The sequence below is a fragment of the Eschscholzia californica genome, unplaced genomic scaffold (assembly GCF_041429995.1).
Source record: "Eschscholzia californica isolate CP2 unplaced genomic scaffold, dmEscCali1.0.p SCAF_2, whole genome shotgun sequence".
Taxonomy (NCBI): Eukaryota; Viridiplantae; Streptophyta; class Magnoliopsida; order Ranunculales; family Papaveraceae; genus Eschscholzia; species Eschscholzia californica.
Genome location: NW_028238309.1, coordinates 20,204,661 through 20,220,829, shown reverse-complemented (window position 1 = coordinate 20,220,829; position 16,169 = coordinate 20,204,661). Strand labels below are relative to the sequence as shown.

Genomic DNA, 16,169 nt, shown 5'->3' with positions numbered 1-16,169 from the left:
AAAAGACATTCTAAATTTAGAGCATCTTCTTCAGTGTCTCTAGATCCAAACTAATCGAACTTTAAAATTTAAACGTATAGGAGACTTTAATCTATAACTACTTTTTCCTATTCAATTGAGGATTGACACTTGAATCAAATGAAGTTAATTTAGAGATGTTTGTTAGAGACAAAAAAAAAATTATAGGGTCTCTAACTTGCCACTTGTGAAAGAAAATCTTAATTGATCAACATTGACACTTACTCTCTCAACAAAAAAAAAAAAAAAAAAAAACATTGACACTTACAATTTTTAATGTATTTGTTTAGTCTCCTTTAAGAGATGTTCTGAGAATCCTTCTCTTAATAAGACAAATTTTTTGTTTAAAATTGAGAACTTTCTAAATGTTGGGACCATTTGACAAGCAACCTATTTAAGAAAAATTCAAAGAGGTGAGCAATAAAACCCTTCGCTAGTCGATCAGTCATATATAGCATTCTTCTTTAGCCAGTTGTTTTAGATACCTGGGGCCTAGTTATGTTTAGCTGGGCCCAGCGCTCGACTTTGCGTGTCATGAGCCCATATCCAGTGTCTTCTAAGAACTATAGTTAATCTTAACTTACTTTTCGATCTCGAAGGACACTATATTTCGGATATTAATTTCCGCTTCTGTCACCACTTTTTGTTTCTCATCTCCCAGCTCACTTTTTGTCGATTAACTTTGTCTTTAGTTATCGGATAGATTTAACTCTTTATCCAAAATCCTTAACATTTTCACTTCCACCCTTATTCGCAATTCAATTGCGATCATTTGTTGGATTAGCTTTGTATTTATACTCATGTTATGACGGCGATCCCAATTACCAGGTGTCTGACTTGTTTCCACTCATTAGGATTCGAGCATATATGGTCTCTTTGTTTAGAGAACACTGGCGGGATAATTCGGAATCATTTTTTGGTTCCTTCTTGCAGACATCCTCGTTTCTTCTTGGAACTTTGGGTGTCTGTTTAATCCATCTTCAATGTTACAGGATGTTAGGTACAAGTTTCATCTTTCAATCAACCAGGCGAACTCCCAAGATCAAATTCCATATCATTCTCAAGATCAATTGTCGGACTTGCAGGATACATAATGAAGAATGCTCTACAAATCGAAGTTATATCATGCAATTCTTCATTTCTGTAATTTTGATTTCTATTTTGTTTATTGTAAACTGCTTTGAAGTTTAATGTATTTTTATTTCAACAAAAAAAAAGTAAATAAAACCCTTGGACTTTATTAAAATAAAAAAGAAGATGACATAGTTTCTTGTCTTATGATAAACATAAACTGTTCATGATCTACCAATTCTAAAATGATCAAATCAAACTAAAACTCTAATACCCAAAAAAGAAAACTTCATCACAAATTTCAAAAATAGAAATAAGAAACAAGTAATTCAAGACAGTTTTGCAGAACCTCCAGTGAGCATATTTTTGTATCTCATCAAAGAATCAAGTCTCTGTAATTTCAACTGGTTTTTAAACCTATTAATGAAATCATCAGCCTTTGAATCAACTTCTTCATCATCATCATCACCAACTATAATCATCTTGCCTTCCCCTTTACTCCTATTGATCTCTTCCACAGTTAATGAAGGTCTTTTATTTTCATAATTATCCATCTCTTCTTCCTCTTCTTTCTGTAGTTTATGCACAATACCATCTGATTTTGAACTCCCACTCTTTTGATTCTTCTTGGGACGTGGTGGTAATAACATCTTTGATTTGTTCTTTTGATCTAAAATTTCATCATCTAGGTGTTTGTTGATTTTGAATTCTTCAATATCTGGATACATTCTCTCTCTTGGTTTTGAATTCTTCTTAGAGAGATACAAAGATTCATCAACTACTGGGTATAATCTCTCTCTTGAGTTGTTCTTATCCATTGCTCGATGATTCAGAAATTCGTCCTTGTTTTTATTACTTGATTGTTGCCTTTTCTCTATTGGACTCGAATCTAAACCATGTTTCTGGTTATGGGTAGTGATTGGATTAAAATCTTCTGTTTTGAAATTGCAGAGCTTGATTGATTTCAGTCGTTTAAAAATCGATGGAGTTTGAGTTTGTTCAAGCTCTTGATAGTCTTTGGTTTCAGAGCTAGAAGGTGAAGAAGCAGTAGAATCGACTAGGACAGCTGAATTAGATGTGGGGAAATTTAAATGATCGGTATTAGTCTGAAATGGATTGAAATCTTCGGGTTTGAAATGGTAGAGGTTAATGGATTTCAATCTTTGTAAAACTGATGGAGCTCGAGTTAATGGTGGTTGTTCTTGTTGATGTTCTTGTTCTTGTTGTTGTTGTTGTTGTTGTTGGGGTTTAGGTTTACGAGATGACGAGAAAGAGGAGGAAAGAAAGATGATGCATATGACCAGATTGAAAAGAAGGAAGAGAGAAGTTGGACTGAACCAACTGGATAAGGATGATAACCATGTTGAAGAAGAAGCAGCTTCTTCCATTTAGATTTGATTGCCAGGAAATGACTAATATTTCTTGTTGTTGGTGGTGGTGTTATTGTATGAGGGAGAAAGTGAGAGAGACACTCTTATGTGTTTTGGGCAGAGGGTAGGAAAGATGAAGGTGTTGAAAAGAGAGGGGTGCTTGAGAGCAAATCCAACTCTCACCATGTCTTAGTTCCTAAAATTCACTTTTTCACTCAAAATTTTCAGCCTCAGCTCAACCCTTAAAAATCAGCTCCAACATCAGCCCCACATGAGCCCTTAAATTTGAATTTCCCCACGTGGGCCCTTAAATTTGAATTTGAACTTTCCCAGTTTACTTAATAAGGGCGATTAAACAAAATTTATTATAACTAATTATTGATTTAAAATTTTAATCTACTTAAATACGACTAAACAACAATATAAAAATTAAAGATTTCTAGAAGGGGTTTCTTGGTCTCCTGGTTGACCGTTCAACCAAGCCTCTCGCGCTGCCCTAAGCATTCGTGCACCATCTTCGTCGAGAGACCTAACATCAATCTTCACTAAGTCTATCCCTTATTTTCGGTTCGTATGTTCTATATCAAATTGTAGAGACTCTGGTTGAATTCGTACAGCTTATTCCATTGTTGTTGCTCTCCGTTGGGATTATTCGCGTCTCTTTTCCCAATATTTATTCATCGAAAAACTATTAACTTCTTTGTTTATAGCAGTAGAATGTGTGGAATTTTCTCCGACTCTTGCATTTGCTTTGACTTGTTTACGGCCAATTGATCTTTCCTCCGATTGATTGGTAGTAAAATCTCTTTTTCCGGATGTTGACTCTCCTGGCATGTTTGTCATCCACTTGTTATGTGACATCAAAACTTTGTAAACATGTTGGAATCTAAAGGCTTTTCCGTTGTGATTTTTGTTATAAATTTCAAGTGATTTTTGTAACTGAAATAATCAAAATTGATTTTAAGTTTATATTATGAAACCAAAAGATATAAATAAAGGGATTAAAAGTTTGAAAAATTACTCGGTCATAGTCGAATCCCCGCTTTTTGGAACTTTATTTACTATCCTCAAAGTAGAGATAAAGCTTTGACATTCGGATCTTATCTCACTAAAACGAGATTTACAACTCTTGAGTGAGCATTGATACTTTCCACTTGCACTAAATTCATCCGTTATTTTTTGCCAAAATACTTTATATTTCTGACAATTTCCGACAACCCCATCAAATGTGACTTTCAAATAACAATTAGCAAGTAAAATATTTTCATCTTGTTTATACGCAACCCATTTAGTTATCTTGGTTGAAGTCGTGCCTTCTTGCTCACAAGAATCATCAAAAGTTTCATCTACAGTCGAGGGAACGTGTGAAGAATCATCATTCTCTAATTGAGCCGACGGGTAAAGAGGAGATAACATTTCCATAAAACTTTGGCTAAAATTTTCGTTAACATTCATCGGATCCATCGAAGAAGATTGAATGAAAAATTTAAACAGAAATTGAAGAAGATTGAATGAGATTGGAGAGATTGAACCCAATCTCAACCGTTGGATTTGCTCCAACGGCTAGATCTAAAAAAACAAGTCGTTGGAACAAATCCAACGGCTGAGATATGCCCCAACATGACCATTAGGGACCTCCCCTACCGTTTGTTGGGGCTTTCTACTAGCACTTAATTAACGGTCGGTTGGGGTTGGACTTGGGGGGAGGGGTTTTAAATTTGCTCTGAATATGCAAGAGTTTCAATGGGGGAGGAAAGAGGAAGCTAAAGGTTTACAAAGAGGCTTTACAAAAATAAGGGGCATTAGCTATTTGAGTCAAAATAATAATAAAAACAAAATGAAACAAACATTTCATAATTCTTATTCAATTTCAAATATTTATAAAGATTAAACTACCTTTTTGACCTTCATCAAAAAAAAAACTACCTTTTTGTGTAACTAATTTTTAATTTTTTTCTTTGAACTTTAAATACATATAACTTTTTCATTAAATGTCGGATTTCGGTAGAATTCATAGGGAGATTCTAAAGGCAATGTCCAAAGTTGTTATAGACAATCTTGCTAAAGGCAATCCCTAATTTGGTGAAAGACAATGTGTATTTAAGAGGCAATGCCTCAACCAAGGTTTGACCTAACGGCATCGGCTATCAGTCGAATGCGACCTTGACTAAATTTTTTTTTGTTTTTTTCTCTCCCTCTTCTTCCTTCCTTCTTCGTCTTTTTTTTCCCCTTCCTTCTTCCCCCTTATGCTCCTTATACTTCTTCCTTCTCCTTATACTAATTGTCTCTGTTTAGAGTCGATTTGTAACACTAATAAGACATTCTTCTTCTTCTTCTTCTTCATATTAAGATTAGATCTCAGATGGAGTTCATGACGCTAATGATAATGCTTATCAACAGTCATCATTATCTTACTTCTTCATCTTCTTCTTTTCCTTCCTTCTTTTTCCCCTTATACTCTTTATACTTCTTATTCCTCCTTATACTAATTGTCTCTGTTCATAGTCGATTTGTAACGCTAAAGAGACATTCTTCTTCTTCTTCTTCATATAAAGATCACAACTCAAATGGAGCTCATGACGCTAATGATAATGTTAATCAACAGTCATCGTCATCTTTCCTGCTACTTAATTAAGGATCTTAGGTGGAGAAGACATGTGAGGAGACTTATGGTTTTTGGCCCTATTCAACTACTGGTTTGCGAAATCTTTTCCTCATTTTTGTTTATGGATCTCTTATGTTCCTAGCTGCTAAGTATCTTTCAATTGGTAGTGAGCTTCTTTTAGAGATCCTTGGTCTTGGTTTTGTCGGCGGTCTCTTCCATCCTATGTTTGGTGCTCTTCCTGGTGCCAATAGAAAGAGAGAAAAGAAAGATGAGAGGGAAGAAGAAGGAAGGAGGCGGAGGAAGAGGATAACAAGAAGATGATGAAAAATGAAGGAAGAAGATGAAGACGAATACTTTTTTAATTACGGTCGTTGGCACGAGATCTCAGTCGGTGACTTTTTGCTGGGTGGGTGAACTTAACCCGCAAAGGCAACATTGTCTTTAACCAAACTTGGTCATTATGAATTGACTAAGTCAAGCTTGCAAAATAAATTGCCTTTACAGTTCAAACAGGAAAATATGTTAAACATTATAGATTTATAAGTCCATGGGTACATGTACAGGGAACTATTTACCGGGAAGAAAACAGTGTATAAGACAGGAAACTATGTACTAGGAACAAAATTGGGTAAATCCTTGTAACATTGTACATGCATTGGTAAATTTATCGTCCAATCAAGCATGTACCGAGAAACTGTTATGCCAATCGAGGTTAATGTGATCAATACGAGTAATCCAAGACAAATAATAGGAATCGTAAAAAACAATCAAGAACAGAACACAGAGATTAACGTGGTTCGGTTGGCGAGACCTACTCCACGGCGACAACGGCGCGATGATTTCCACTATGATATGCAAACAATTTTACACAAGATATTCGTGAGATTGTGCTACTGATATCTCCTTAGGGTTTAGTTTATATAGCCACTAAACCCTAATCCCACCGCCTCACCGACTCTCTACAACCGACTCTTTCTACAACCGACATTATACACGGATATCACTAATCACCGACATAAGTCTAGCTTCCGCATCCCAGCTCTGTCTCGGAGTCCAGCTCTGCCTCACAGCTCTGCTTCGTATACCAGCTCTGTCTCAGTAATCAGCTCCACTAACGGGTTCAAAATTCGGCGCCGAGACCTTGTAAAGGGGTTGGCGGGTCGTAAACCAGGTTCGACACCAATCCATATTCGAGTCACTTCTATCAGAAACTATGTACCAGGAACAAATTTGGGTGACATTTCAGTTATTTACCTTCTTGTTCCTTGGGCTCATTTTTCAGGCCACTTGTTCTTTCATTGGTTTGGTTCCCGTCTCCGTCTTTGATCGTACGTGTTGACTTTGGCTCTTGAATTGTATGAGTAACATTTTTTTGAAGCCTTTTTTGGTGTTGTAGTCTTAACCATTTGCACCAACAAAGGAAAAGATCAGACAGGAAAGTTTTGTCGGATTTAGGTTTCTCAAAGAAAAATGAAACAAATTTTTTTTGCCATATTTAGAGTTCTTAATTAAAATAAAATGGGAAAGATTTTTCAATTTTAGGGTTCATAAATAAAAATCGAATAGGAGTTTCTAAGATTTAGGGTTCTTAAATAAACAACAAATACAAAGATTTTTAGATTTAGGGTTTTTGAAATAAAAATTAACCAGGAAAGATACTCAAATCAATCGAGAAAGTTACTGTGATTTAGGTTATGTTGATGAGGGGGAAGGAGAAAACCTACTCTTCGGATGTCGATGGTTGCTGTAAATTCCTTTATGTAGAGTAAGTGGGTTTTCGATGGAGAAGAATCCATACGAAATGAGAATGATGCCTGAGAAGAGGGAGATTTTCAGGTGAGAACAGGTGAGTTTTGAGTTTCCTCTTTTCTAAGTAGTAGTTGTTTTTTGTAGTAATAGTAGTTGGGAAAGGGAACATTTCTTGAGAAGGAGCAAAGGGAAACTACTTGTGTATAAAAGCGTGAGAGAGAATTTGATGGAGATGGGGTCGGCTACCTGCAACCGTCAGTTCAAAACTAAGCGAACGTCAAATTTTGAAGATTCTTTTAAGATTCCGCGGGTATATTTCGATGGCAGCCTTCGTAAATTTGTGAATTTCCAAGGTTGTTCTCGTCTTTTAATATCTTTTGCCAATGTTGTGGATCTGCCTCTAATATTTTCTCTGTTGTGGATTGGCTTCTCATTAATGGGCTGAGTTTGGGCATTTGCCTAATCTCCCAATAAGTATCAACTTTTGTCGAAAATTTCTGCTGGAAATGATCATGAAAGGAGACTCAATCGCTTTGCATGTAGGTTTATTCTTTACGAACACTCCTAGCTTCATTTTTGTGAGGGTACCGACGTTTTATTTATTTAACATGTTCGTGCAAACTCTAACTCTTTTTAGAATAATTAAAAGAAGATATATCTAAAAAGAAACCAAATTAATCTTTAGGGGCAAGGCATAAATAAAATAACAATAACGTATTGTGCATTGTTTATATATATTAATAACACATCAAACATGATCGGTTAACATAATTATTTCAAATGGCACATCATGATATAATAGTTATCCATACGTGGACAATGAACACTAAACTATTAAAAAATAGAACCGATGTACTTAACAATAATATTTAATATGGCCCTTGCATTATTGCACTGATTTCTCCATCATCCTGATCATGATCATCATCACCAACCGTGAGACTAAGAATTTAGCCCTAGACTGATGCTTATATTGGCTAGTCACGTGCACGTCGAGTCTAGATTATTAGTGAAGAGTTTTTTTAGTATTTGTATACTCTGGTTGACTTGGATTTCGTTTCTATTAGCTTTAACAATTTCTACCAGATAAACATTTTCAGTCTATTTAGAGTTGGACCCTTATGGATTTTGAAATATTGAATTTTGTGGGTATATTCACTGCAAACCCTCACGAGACAAAACTTGTCCTCTAGGGCAACCTAGAGGTTCAACGACTTGTTGCACGTGTTAAATGCAATCGTGATCCCTACGAAAGTGGTGAGTTATATGTGTTTTGTCAAAAGATTTTATTTGAGATTTTACAAATACAAATATGGATCAAATCTTTGATATTTTTTATCTTCGAAATATTATTCAGCTACTACATTAGTTAATTTCGAATTGATATTGATTGGTGCATGTATTATACTTGTTGTTTGAATTTTGACATAGATTGCACATCTTGTGTGAACAAATTTCAGGAGTTAGTTTTCAAACTGATCCACACTCGTGGAAACTAATTCGCGAAATTAGTTTAAGAAATAAATTTCAAAAATTACACATTTCATGGAGATATTTTAGGAGTGATTTAATTCTGGCACAAATATTCTCTCTACAGTAAACTATATATTTACAAATAAAATGTTATTTATTGGTTAGTTGGGATTCTCGGTTAAGTCCATTTTTCAATGACCAAGTCAGTAATTGCAAAGGAGAATTAATTACCCCAACTTCTTTTTGGAATAATTTCATTGGTTGTTTGAAATTTGTAAACTGAAAATGCCATGCAATTATCTAACATGTATGTATGCAATAGTACCATCCACATGGTCATGATTGATTAAACAGATACAACTCGGTCATGATAATTATTAAGACATATTATTTGGCAATTGATATATCATATGTTCGTATATAGATATGATATTGTAGTGCCCCCACCTAAATAGTGGGTGTGTATAGCATTGGTCTTTATAAGACCATCTTTAATTCCCTAAACCCTACGCCCCACTTTGCCACTTATTTTTTTCTTCTCAAGCAGCAGCCATGAGTATAGAGAGGGAATGAGAGTTTAAGGGTTCTAGAGAGAGAAAGGCTAAGAAGGAAGGAGAAGAAGTAGGGCTTGGAGTTTAGAGCTTGGTGATTCTTTTCTTTGTTGTTCTTCACTTGGGGCTTGATTAGTTTGGGATCTAAGGTAGATTTCTATCTCTCTAGGGCTTGAATAGCCATTTTTATAGATGAACCTAGACAAATTAGATGAAACTACAAACCCTAGATTTTAGTATTACTTGAACATAGATTAGGGTTCTTGACATAAATATATATGCTAGAAGTAGTAGATCTATATTTGTACAAACTCATTTTTTTGGTCACTTTGAATCTCATCTATGTGTTAGATTTTGAGGATATTTGCTATAATGACATACTTGATGAACCATACAACCTTCATTTACATTTTCCATGCTAGATTCATGTATTACAATGATATTTAGGGCTAAACCTCTCTATTTGCAATGATTTTAGTATATAGCTCTTATAATTATATGTCTCTCACTATTGGACAATACTCTTTATATAGATACATGAACATGCCCTAGAACTCAACATGATATGAGAATTGTAGGCTATTATCATCATTGATTCATTACTTGCAAAATTACAAATATGGTACTCGTATGTCGTAATATGCTATCGAATATGATTTTGATTTATGTATGTTGTGGTGTGATGCTATTATATGTGTGTGATGTGATGGAGTTGGTGGAGAGTTGTAAGAGTATTGTGGTTGGTTCGACCCTCTCTACCGGATGTGATATTGGTATGGAGCGTATGGGGTCGGCGCTAACACAATGGATGACCTTGTGGACCACACTCTCATACAACGTGGATACCAACTTGTCATATTGCTTTTGGTTGTTTATTACAAATGGTGTGATATTATGTATGTGTGACGTGATGGAGTTGGTGAAGGGTTGTAAGAGTATTGTGGTTGGTTCGACCCTCTCTACCGGATGTGATATAGGTATGGAGCGTATGGGGTCGGCGCTAACACAATGGATGACCTTGTGGGCCACACTCTTACATAAGGTGGACACCAACTCGTCATGTCGCTTTTTATTATTTGTTACATATGTGGTACATTTTATTTCTAATGGTCACAACTCGGATACTATACTTGGACATCTTCTCATGATAAGTGGTTGTCTATTTGTTTTGGTAGCTCTTGAAACTGTCTATTGAGGCTTTAGAGGTTTCGAAATCTACTTGTTGGGGTCTGACCCAACCTTTTATTTTTCAGGACAAGGAAATCGGGAAGTGCCACCTGCTTGAGTCATAGTTAGCCTTGGAGGAGTTTCTTTAGTGATTTTCTTTCTTTCTTTAGGTAGTTATTTGGAGTTGTATCTCCTAAACACTTGGTGTTATTTATGTTGTAAGAGCATATCGTATATGTTTACTGTTCTGCGAAGAAATGCTTTAAGTTTAGGTTTTCATGGCGGCCGACGTGGAAATCTGGATTTGGGGTGTTACAGATATTGATGTGTGTCAAACTGCATGAACATAAGGACTAGTTCATGGATGGAGAAAAATCGTCATTTAAAGTTGAACTTATGACATAATTATGTGCAATTATTTACTGATGGTACATAGACATGCCATATATTTGGTTGAAGACATGATATTAAAGTATGCCAAACTGTGCGAGGAATCGTTCATGAATATGGAAGCATTGTCATTTATTTTGGACATTGCATGTTTTTGGAGTAGCCATAGCATCTAAAACATGTAGATGTGCGATAATAAATTTTATTTATTCATCGCATCAAGTTAATGAAACTTCCAATTGCGATGTAATTTTTATAAATAGTTACTTTGCCCTACAGGGATGTAACTATTTTGTAAAATTATGTTGAAATTGGATAGTAAAACAAAATATTAAATCTGGATTTTCTATGCCCAAAGGTATAAAAATTTTGCGGATTTAATATTTTATTTTTATTAGTCTTATTAATATAGTATAGTAAATTCTTATGCGGTTGCAGCCTCTGCCCACATGAAGGTTATAGTTTACTACTAAATTGACGTTGGTTGATTTAAAATAAAGGTATATAGTTCGTAGCTTTGAATCCACTCATAATTTCTCTGATTAAAAAAAAAAACCTCTACATTAGGGTGTATGGACTTGGATTTGGTGTTTCGTGTGGATGCACAACCCTTCCCCACGGAATCAAGTATGTCTCATTAAAAGTTGGACTATGAGCGGTCGGAGCGATCGAATCGCCTGTTTGATGCTCATTAAGTCCCGCGTGAACAAGAGTATTCGGAGTTCCATACCTGATTGTCCTCACGCAAAAGACTTTCTCAAAGTAGTTGAGAAACAATTTGTTTGTTCAAAATAAAGCACAAGCCAACACCGTAATGAAGGGTTTCTCCAGATGAATTTTTACCATACTAAGGCGTCCGTGAGCACATTATGAAAATCAGAGAACTTTTGCTCAACATTTATTGAGATTCTGGAATTATTCTTGGTTTATCTGGTACTCTCTTCCAAAGGAATATGGGTTTTTTTCAAATCTCATACAACACACACAAAGAAAATTGGTCTATCAATGAACTTCTGATCATGGGTGTTTAAGAGGAAGACAGAACGAAACATGAGAAACTTTAAAGTGCCTATTTTGTTTCTCATGCTAAGGGAAATACCAAGAAAGGCAGCCATGTCAACAATGCGTAGAAAGAAACAACTACGTCAATAAAGTATAATGGCATTTAGGAATGTTTCTTCTTCAAAGGGTTGAACATCAAAAGAAAGATTGATTCTACCAATATTTAGTTTTCAAGCTCAAGAAGTTTATGTATAAGGGAGCATTCACTTATCAGAAGTTAAGCTCATCAAGTGCTTAATTAGAGAGTATAATACATTGTAATACATAGAAGGGAGCATTCACTTATCAGAAAGTGACCGTTGTGATTCGTGTGATATGTTCTTTAATTAAGAATGAGTGGTCTCCCAACTGTTTGTATGGCCATACAGACTGCCAACACCCATATGTTTATAATATCTATGCATGTGGGCCAAGTGGGAGAATGTTGGACACGTCTCTTTATTGGAGACTATGGGTGGCCCACATTCCTAATATCCCTTTAAATTGATCTTGGTCATTAGTGATATAAATTCAGTAAGTACGTTGGGTATCGGTTTCTCTATTAATTGGGAATAAAGATTTGGGAGATAAAGTTGGTTACAATAACCAACCCACAACACCCTTCTTCGATGAAAAAGAAGTGGGAGTAGTTACATTAACTGAAGGTCCTTAACCCCTCCTATTTTGCTGCTTGTGTCTCTCCATAAAAAAACAACAACTTACGGAGAGGATTGGGGTTAGAAGATTTTCAGTACTCTGCATATATCTTTGGTTCCAATTTATCGACTTAATCAACAATGGCAGAAGGTATGTAATTCCGCATCTATTTAGAATTTAATTTTCTAACATAAACAACACTACAACAGAAATCGAAAGAAACCACCGACCGTCGAAAACTGAATGAAAGATTCAAGCAAGGTAAGCGACAAGGTTTTCAGGCCGGTGAACGAGGAAAAGGGAGTCGGTGAATATTCAACCCCTACTCAACCCTAAAGATCAAATCAGAGAGGAAGAAAAGAGGAAGATAAGAGCTTTTTGTCTTTGGTTGGTCAATCGGTGCCCTTCTAATTTCGAGGGATATATATGATAACCCTCGAAATCTAGCGGTTCCTATTAACACAAAGATCTAAAGACTTAACATTACTTGAAGTAGGTTCGGCCGGGCGGGTATGACAGAAAACAAATGGGTACGAACAGGTTTGGACGGACGAGTAACATAAGCGATCGATCTCCGACGGATCACTCGATAACCATCTATACCAGCGTCTTCCCTCTTAACTTTTGTCAGGCGGGCGAGTAGTTACCAGCCAGTCACCGGACCACGAACCCATCAGATGCGGCCTGTCGTGGGGCGGATCACGGGTTTTTCGGGCCAAAAATCCCACCTCTCGGCAGGAGATTGGACCCACATTGGGCATCCATAAGTAACCGTCATCTCTTATATTAAACGGTAGAGTTAGAACCCTTCAAAGTTCAAATACATAGTGGGTAATTCAAGTCTTGAAGTGACGCAAGTTTCTTCTTCCTCAAGAAATCAACTTTCTTACTGATATAATGGTTCCAAGGGAGAAGCGGTACGGTCAGTACGGATACTATCACGTTTTCTAGCAAAGTAAAAAAAACAGTGCCGTAATTAATGATGATAGTGGAGGCATTACCAGTACCAGTGTACCACTGTCGCGTTACAGTCCAAAGACCGTATTGGAAAATATGGTGGGACCATCACTGACACCTAAGTCTGACTACAAGCACCTACCACCTCTCTCTCCTACCCTCTTCTTTCTCTCTCTAACACCACCAAACGAGTAGTGGGAAGTTAACGGATTAATCATCCGTTAGTGCCACATCAGATCAACGTTAAGACGAGGGTTTCATTAACGTGTGGCTTTTTAGTAAATAAATTAAATCATAGGGGTAATAGTAAATCTAATTTAAAAAACGTTTTTCGAGGTTGCTTTATTTCCCAAAAACATCAAACCGACATATCCACTGTACTTTCCGTCGTCGGGCCGCAGTTACTGTACCCACATATTCCCGCCATTTCTGCCACAAATACAAATCAATTCCACGTCATTCTTTCTCTCTCATATGACGTGGCTATCTCTACCTGCCTCTGCCACGCTGGAACCCTCTTTTTTTTCTCTCATCGCTATTTATACCCTCCCACCACATCCGACGCTTTGACCCATCATCATCTTTCTCGCTCTAAAAGTGTTTTTGTTTTCAGATTTTCTCTCTCTAGAAAAATGAGTGAGAGTAGAAAGAGGGCGGAATCTGAAATAGCTGAAGAAGGCGGAGATAATGAAGAAGAATCGTTCAGTTCTGCTGAGAAACGGCAAAGAATTGTAGAAATCGGTGATGAAGATTACGATTTAGAAGAGTTTTTAGGTGAGTTTGAGATTGAAGAAAATAAAGTAAATGAAGCAATGAAAGTATTAGAAAATGAAATCATAAGCCCTAATATCAAATTCTGTTCTTCATTTTGTTCAATGTGTTCTTTCTTATCTTCATCATCTTCGTTCGTTTTGATTAATCGTAATGAAGAAAGTTGTGGTCCATCGATTTCAAATGATACTGCTTCAGTAATGGCGAGTATTCATTTTGCAGGGATTAATATTTCTTATCTGTTGGATTATAATGGTGATTTTCCAGTTTGGCCATGGCCTTTGAGTTTCCCTACTACTTCCAGTGAGATGAATGTGTTGGTTGAAGATGTAAAAAACGAAGAAGACGAAGTAGCAGGTAAAAATGTCAATGGCGGTGGTGATAGTAACTATCTTGATCTTGAATTGACTGATGATGATGAATGGATTGAAAATTTTCTAAGTGAAATCTCATTTGAGTTTGAAGATTAGAGAGAGAGAGTAAATGTTTAGAGAGAGAAATTACTGGTAATGTTAGGTTTAGGGTTTTGTGAAGGTTTTAGCATCAAAACCAATAGAATCATTCATAGAAGGTAGTAGGTAGGGTCCGTAGGGAAGAAGAAGATGGGGTTTTTTTGTGGGGGAATGTGTGAATTGTGAAGGGTATTTTGGTCAGAAGTAAATATTAAATGATATACAGAGTAATTAGTAATACAACAGATGTTCAGTGATTTTGTCTCTGTTAGGTTACTCAAATTGTTTGCTGTTTTTGCGTTACAATTGTTGATTTCTCATCGTTTTCAAACTTTTTCTTTCCATTCGAACTTTTTTGCCGTTTTAAGCTTTGAGTGGGCAGATGGTGGAAGGGGTTTTGACTGTACCTTATCATCCAGTTTTCCTCATAAAGAAGACAAATTTGCTAGGGTGCCCTTTTTAATATGTTAATGGGTTTTATTTTTTACTACACCAAGCTATATAAGGGGTCTTTCATAAAAAAAGCTATATAAGGGGTTTTCAACAAAAACAAAAAGTTATATAAGGGCTTGCAGCCAAAAAAAAGTTACATAAGGGGTAGTGGATGTGGACAACCAATGTCTGGCAGATAGTTATGGATATTAAAATGTCTCTCAATGTGTGAGACATTGGTTGTGGATATTCTAAGTATCCTTACTATGTGGAGGCATGAAACATTGGTGGAGGTCGTTTGAAATGTCTCCTAATGTCTGAGGCATTAGTTAGAGACATTTGAAGTATAAAAAGTATTTGAGTCGGTGAGATAGAGAAAATGGAGAAGATCCTAGCCGTTGGATTTTATCCAAAGGTTAGGATCACTCCAACGGTCATGTTGGGGATGCTTCAGTCGCCCCTAATGTGAGGGGCGACTGAAGCAGTCGGTTGGGGCTCCGCCCCAACCGACCCACGCTGGAGCAGCGGGCTGAGGCCAAAATTTTGAATTTTTGGCCTCAGCCCTACTGTGCTTGGAGTTGCTCTTCCCCAACATGTCTTAAGTCGAAAAAAATCATTTTTTCACCCAAAATTTTCAGCCTCAGTTCAGTCTCAAAAATTCAACCCAACCTCAGCCTCTCTTGAGGCCGAAAATTTGTGCATGTGGAAAACACATGTGTGATTTTTTTGCGGGTGTATGGAAAACGTGTGTGATCTTATGTATGAGGGAAACATGTATTAGAACTATTTTCGAAATAATTTTTTTTTTTCAAAATCGGAGAATGATACGGAGACCGACACGTTAGTGGGATGTATTTTAATTATTAATGTATAGAGTTTCCAAAAATATTTAAACTAATTAAAATTTGTAAAAAAGTTTAAAAGAAAAAGAAAAAAAAGGAGAAGATCTAGCCGTTGGATTCCAACTGCTAGGATCACCCCCAACATGATCGTTGGGCTTCCCGAACGGTCATGTTGGGGAACTTCAATCGACCCTAATCTTAGGGTCGACTGAAGTAGTCGATTGGGGCTCAACCCCAACCGACCGTGGCTGGAGTGCCTGGCTGAGGCCAAAAATTTGAATTTTGGCATCAGTCAGACTGTGCTTGAAGTTGCTCTAATGTTGAAGAATCTTAATGAATATCTAAGCCTCTTGTTGTGTTTATGTAGAGAGAAAATGAATGAATTTTTTGAACAATTTTTGAGAGGAAGAACTTCCAATTTCGACAACAATGATTTTGGAAACTATGATTGTGGAAACTAAATAATAGTTAGCTCAATCCTAGGAAACCTGTGACTTTCTAATGGACTATAGTATATTTATAGAGGAAAATATTAGGAGGAAACAAATAGTTTCGGACTTCGGCGTCCACTAAGATGTACACTTGTGGACTTTTTTTTTTTGTGGACTTGATTCTCATTTGGA

General features: G+C 36.3%; 1 protein-coding gene across 1 annotated transcript; it reads right to left on the bottom strand.

The window, feature by feature from the left end:
* Window positions 1–1,236: 1,236 nt before the first annotated feature.
* On the bottom strand, window positions 1,237–2,706 carry LOC147556781 (uncharacterized). The gene has a single exon (XM_086657731.1). The coding sequence runs from the start codon at window positions 2,475–2,477 to the stop codon at window positions 1,419–1,421; it is 1,059 nt and encodes a 352-aa protein (XP_086513857.1). The 5' UTR covers window positions 2,478–2,706; the 3' UTR covers window positions 1,237–1,418.
* Between the last annotated feature and the right edge of the window lie 13,463 nt (window positions 2,707–16,169).

Excerpts from the sequence above, each read along its gene's own strand:
- LOC147556781 (XM_086657731.1), bottom strand. The coding sequence starts at position 2,477 with ATGGAAGAAGCTGCTTCTTCTTCAACATGGTTATCATCCTTATCCAGT.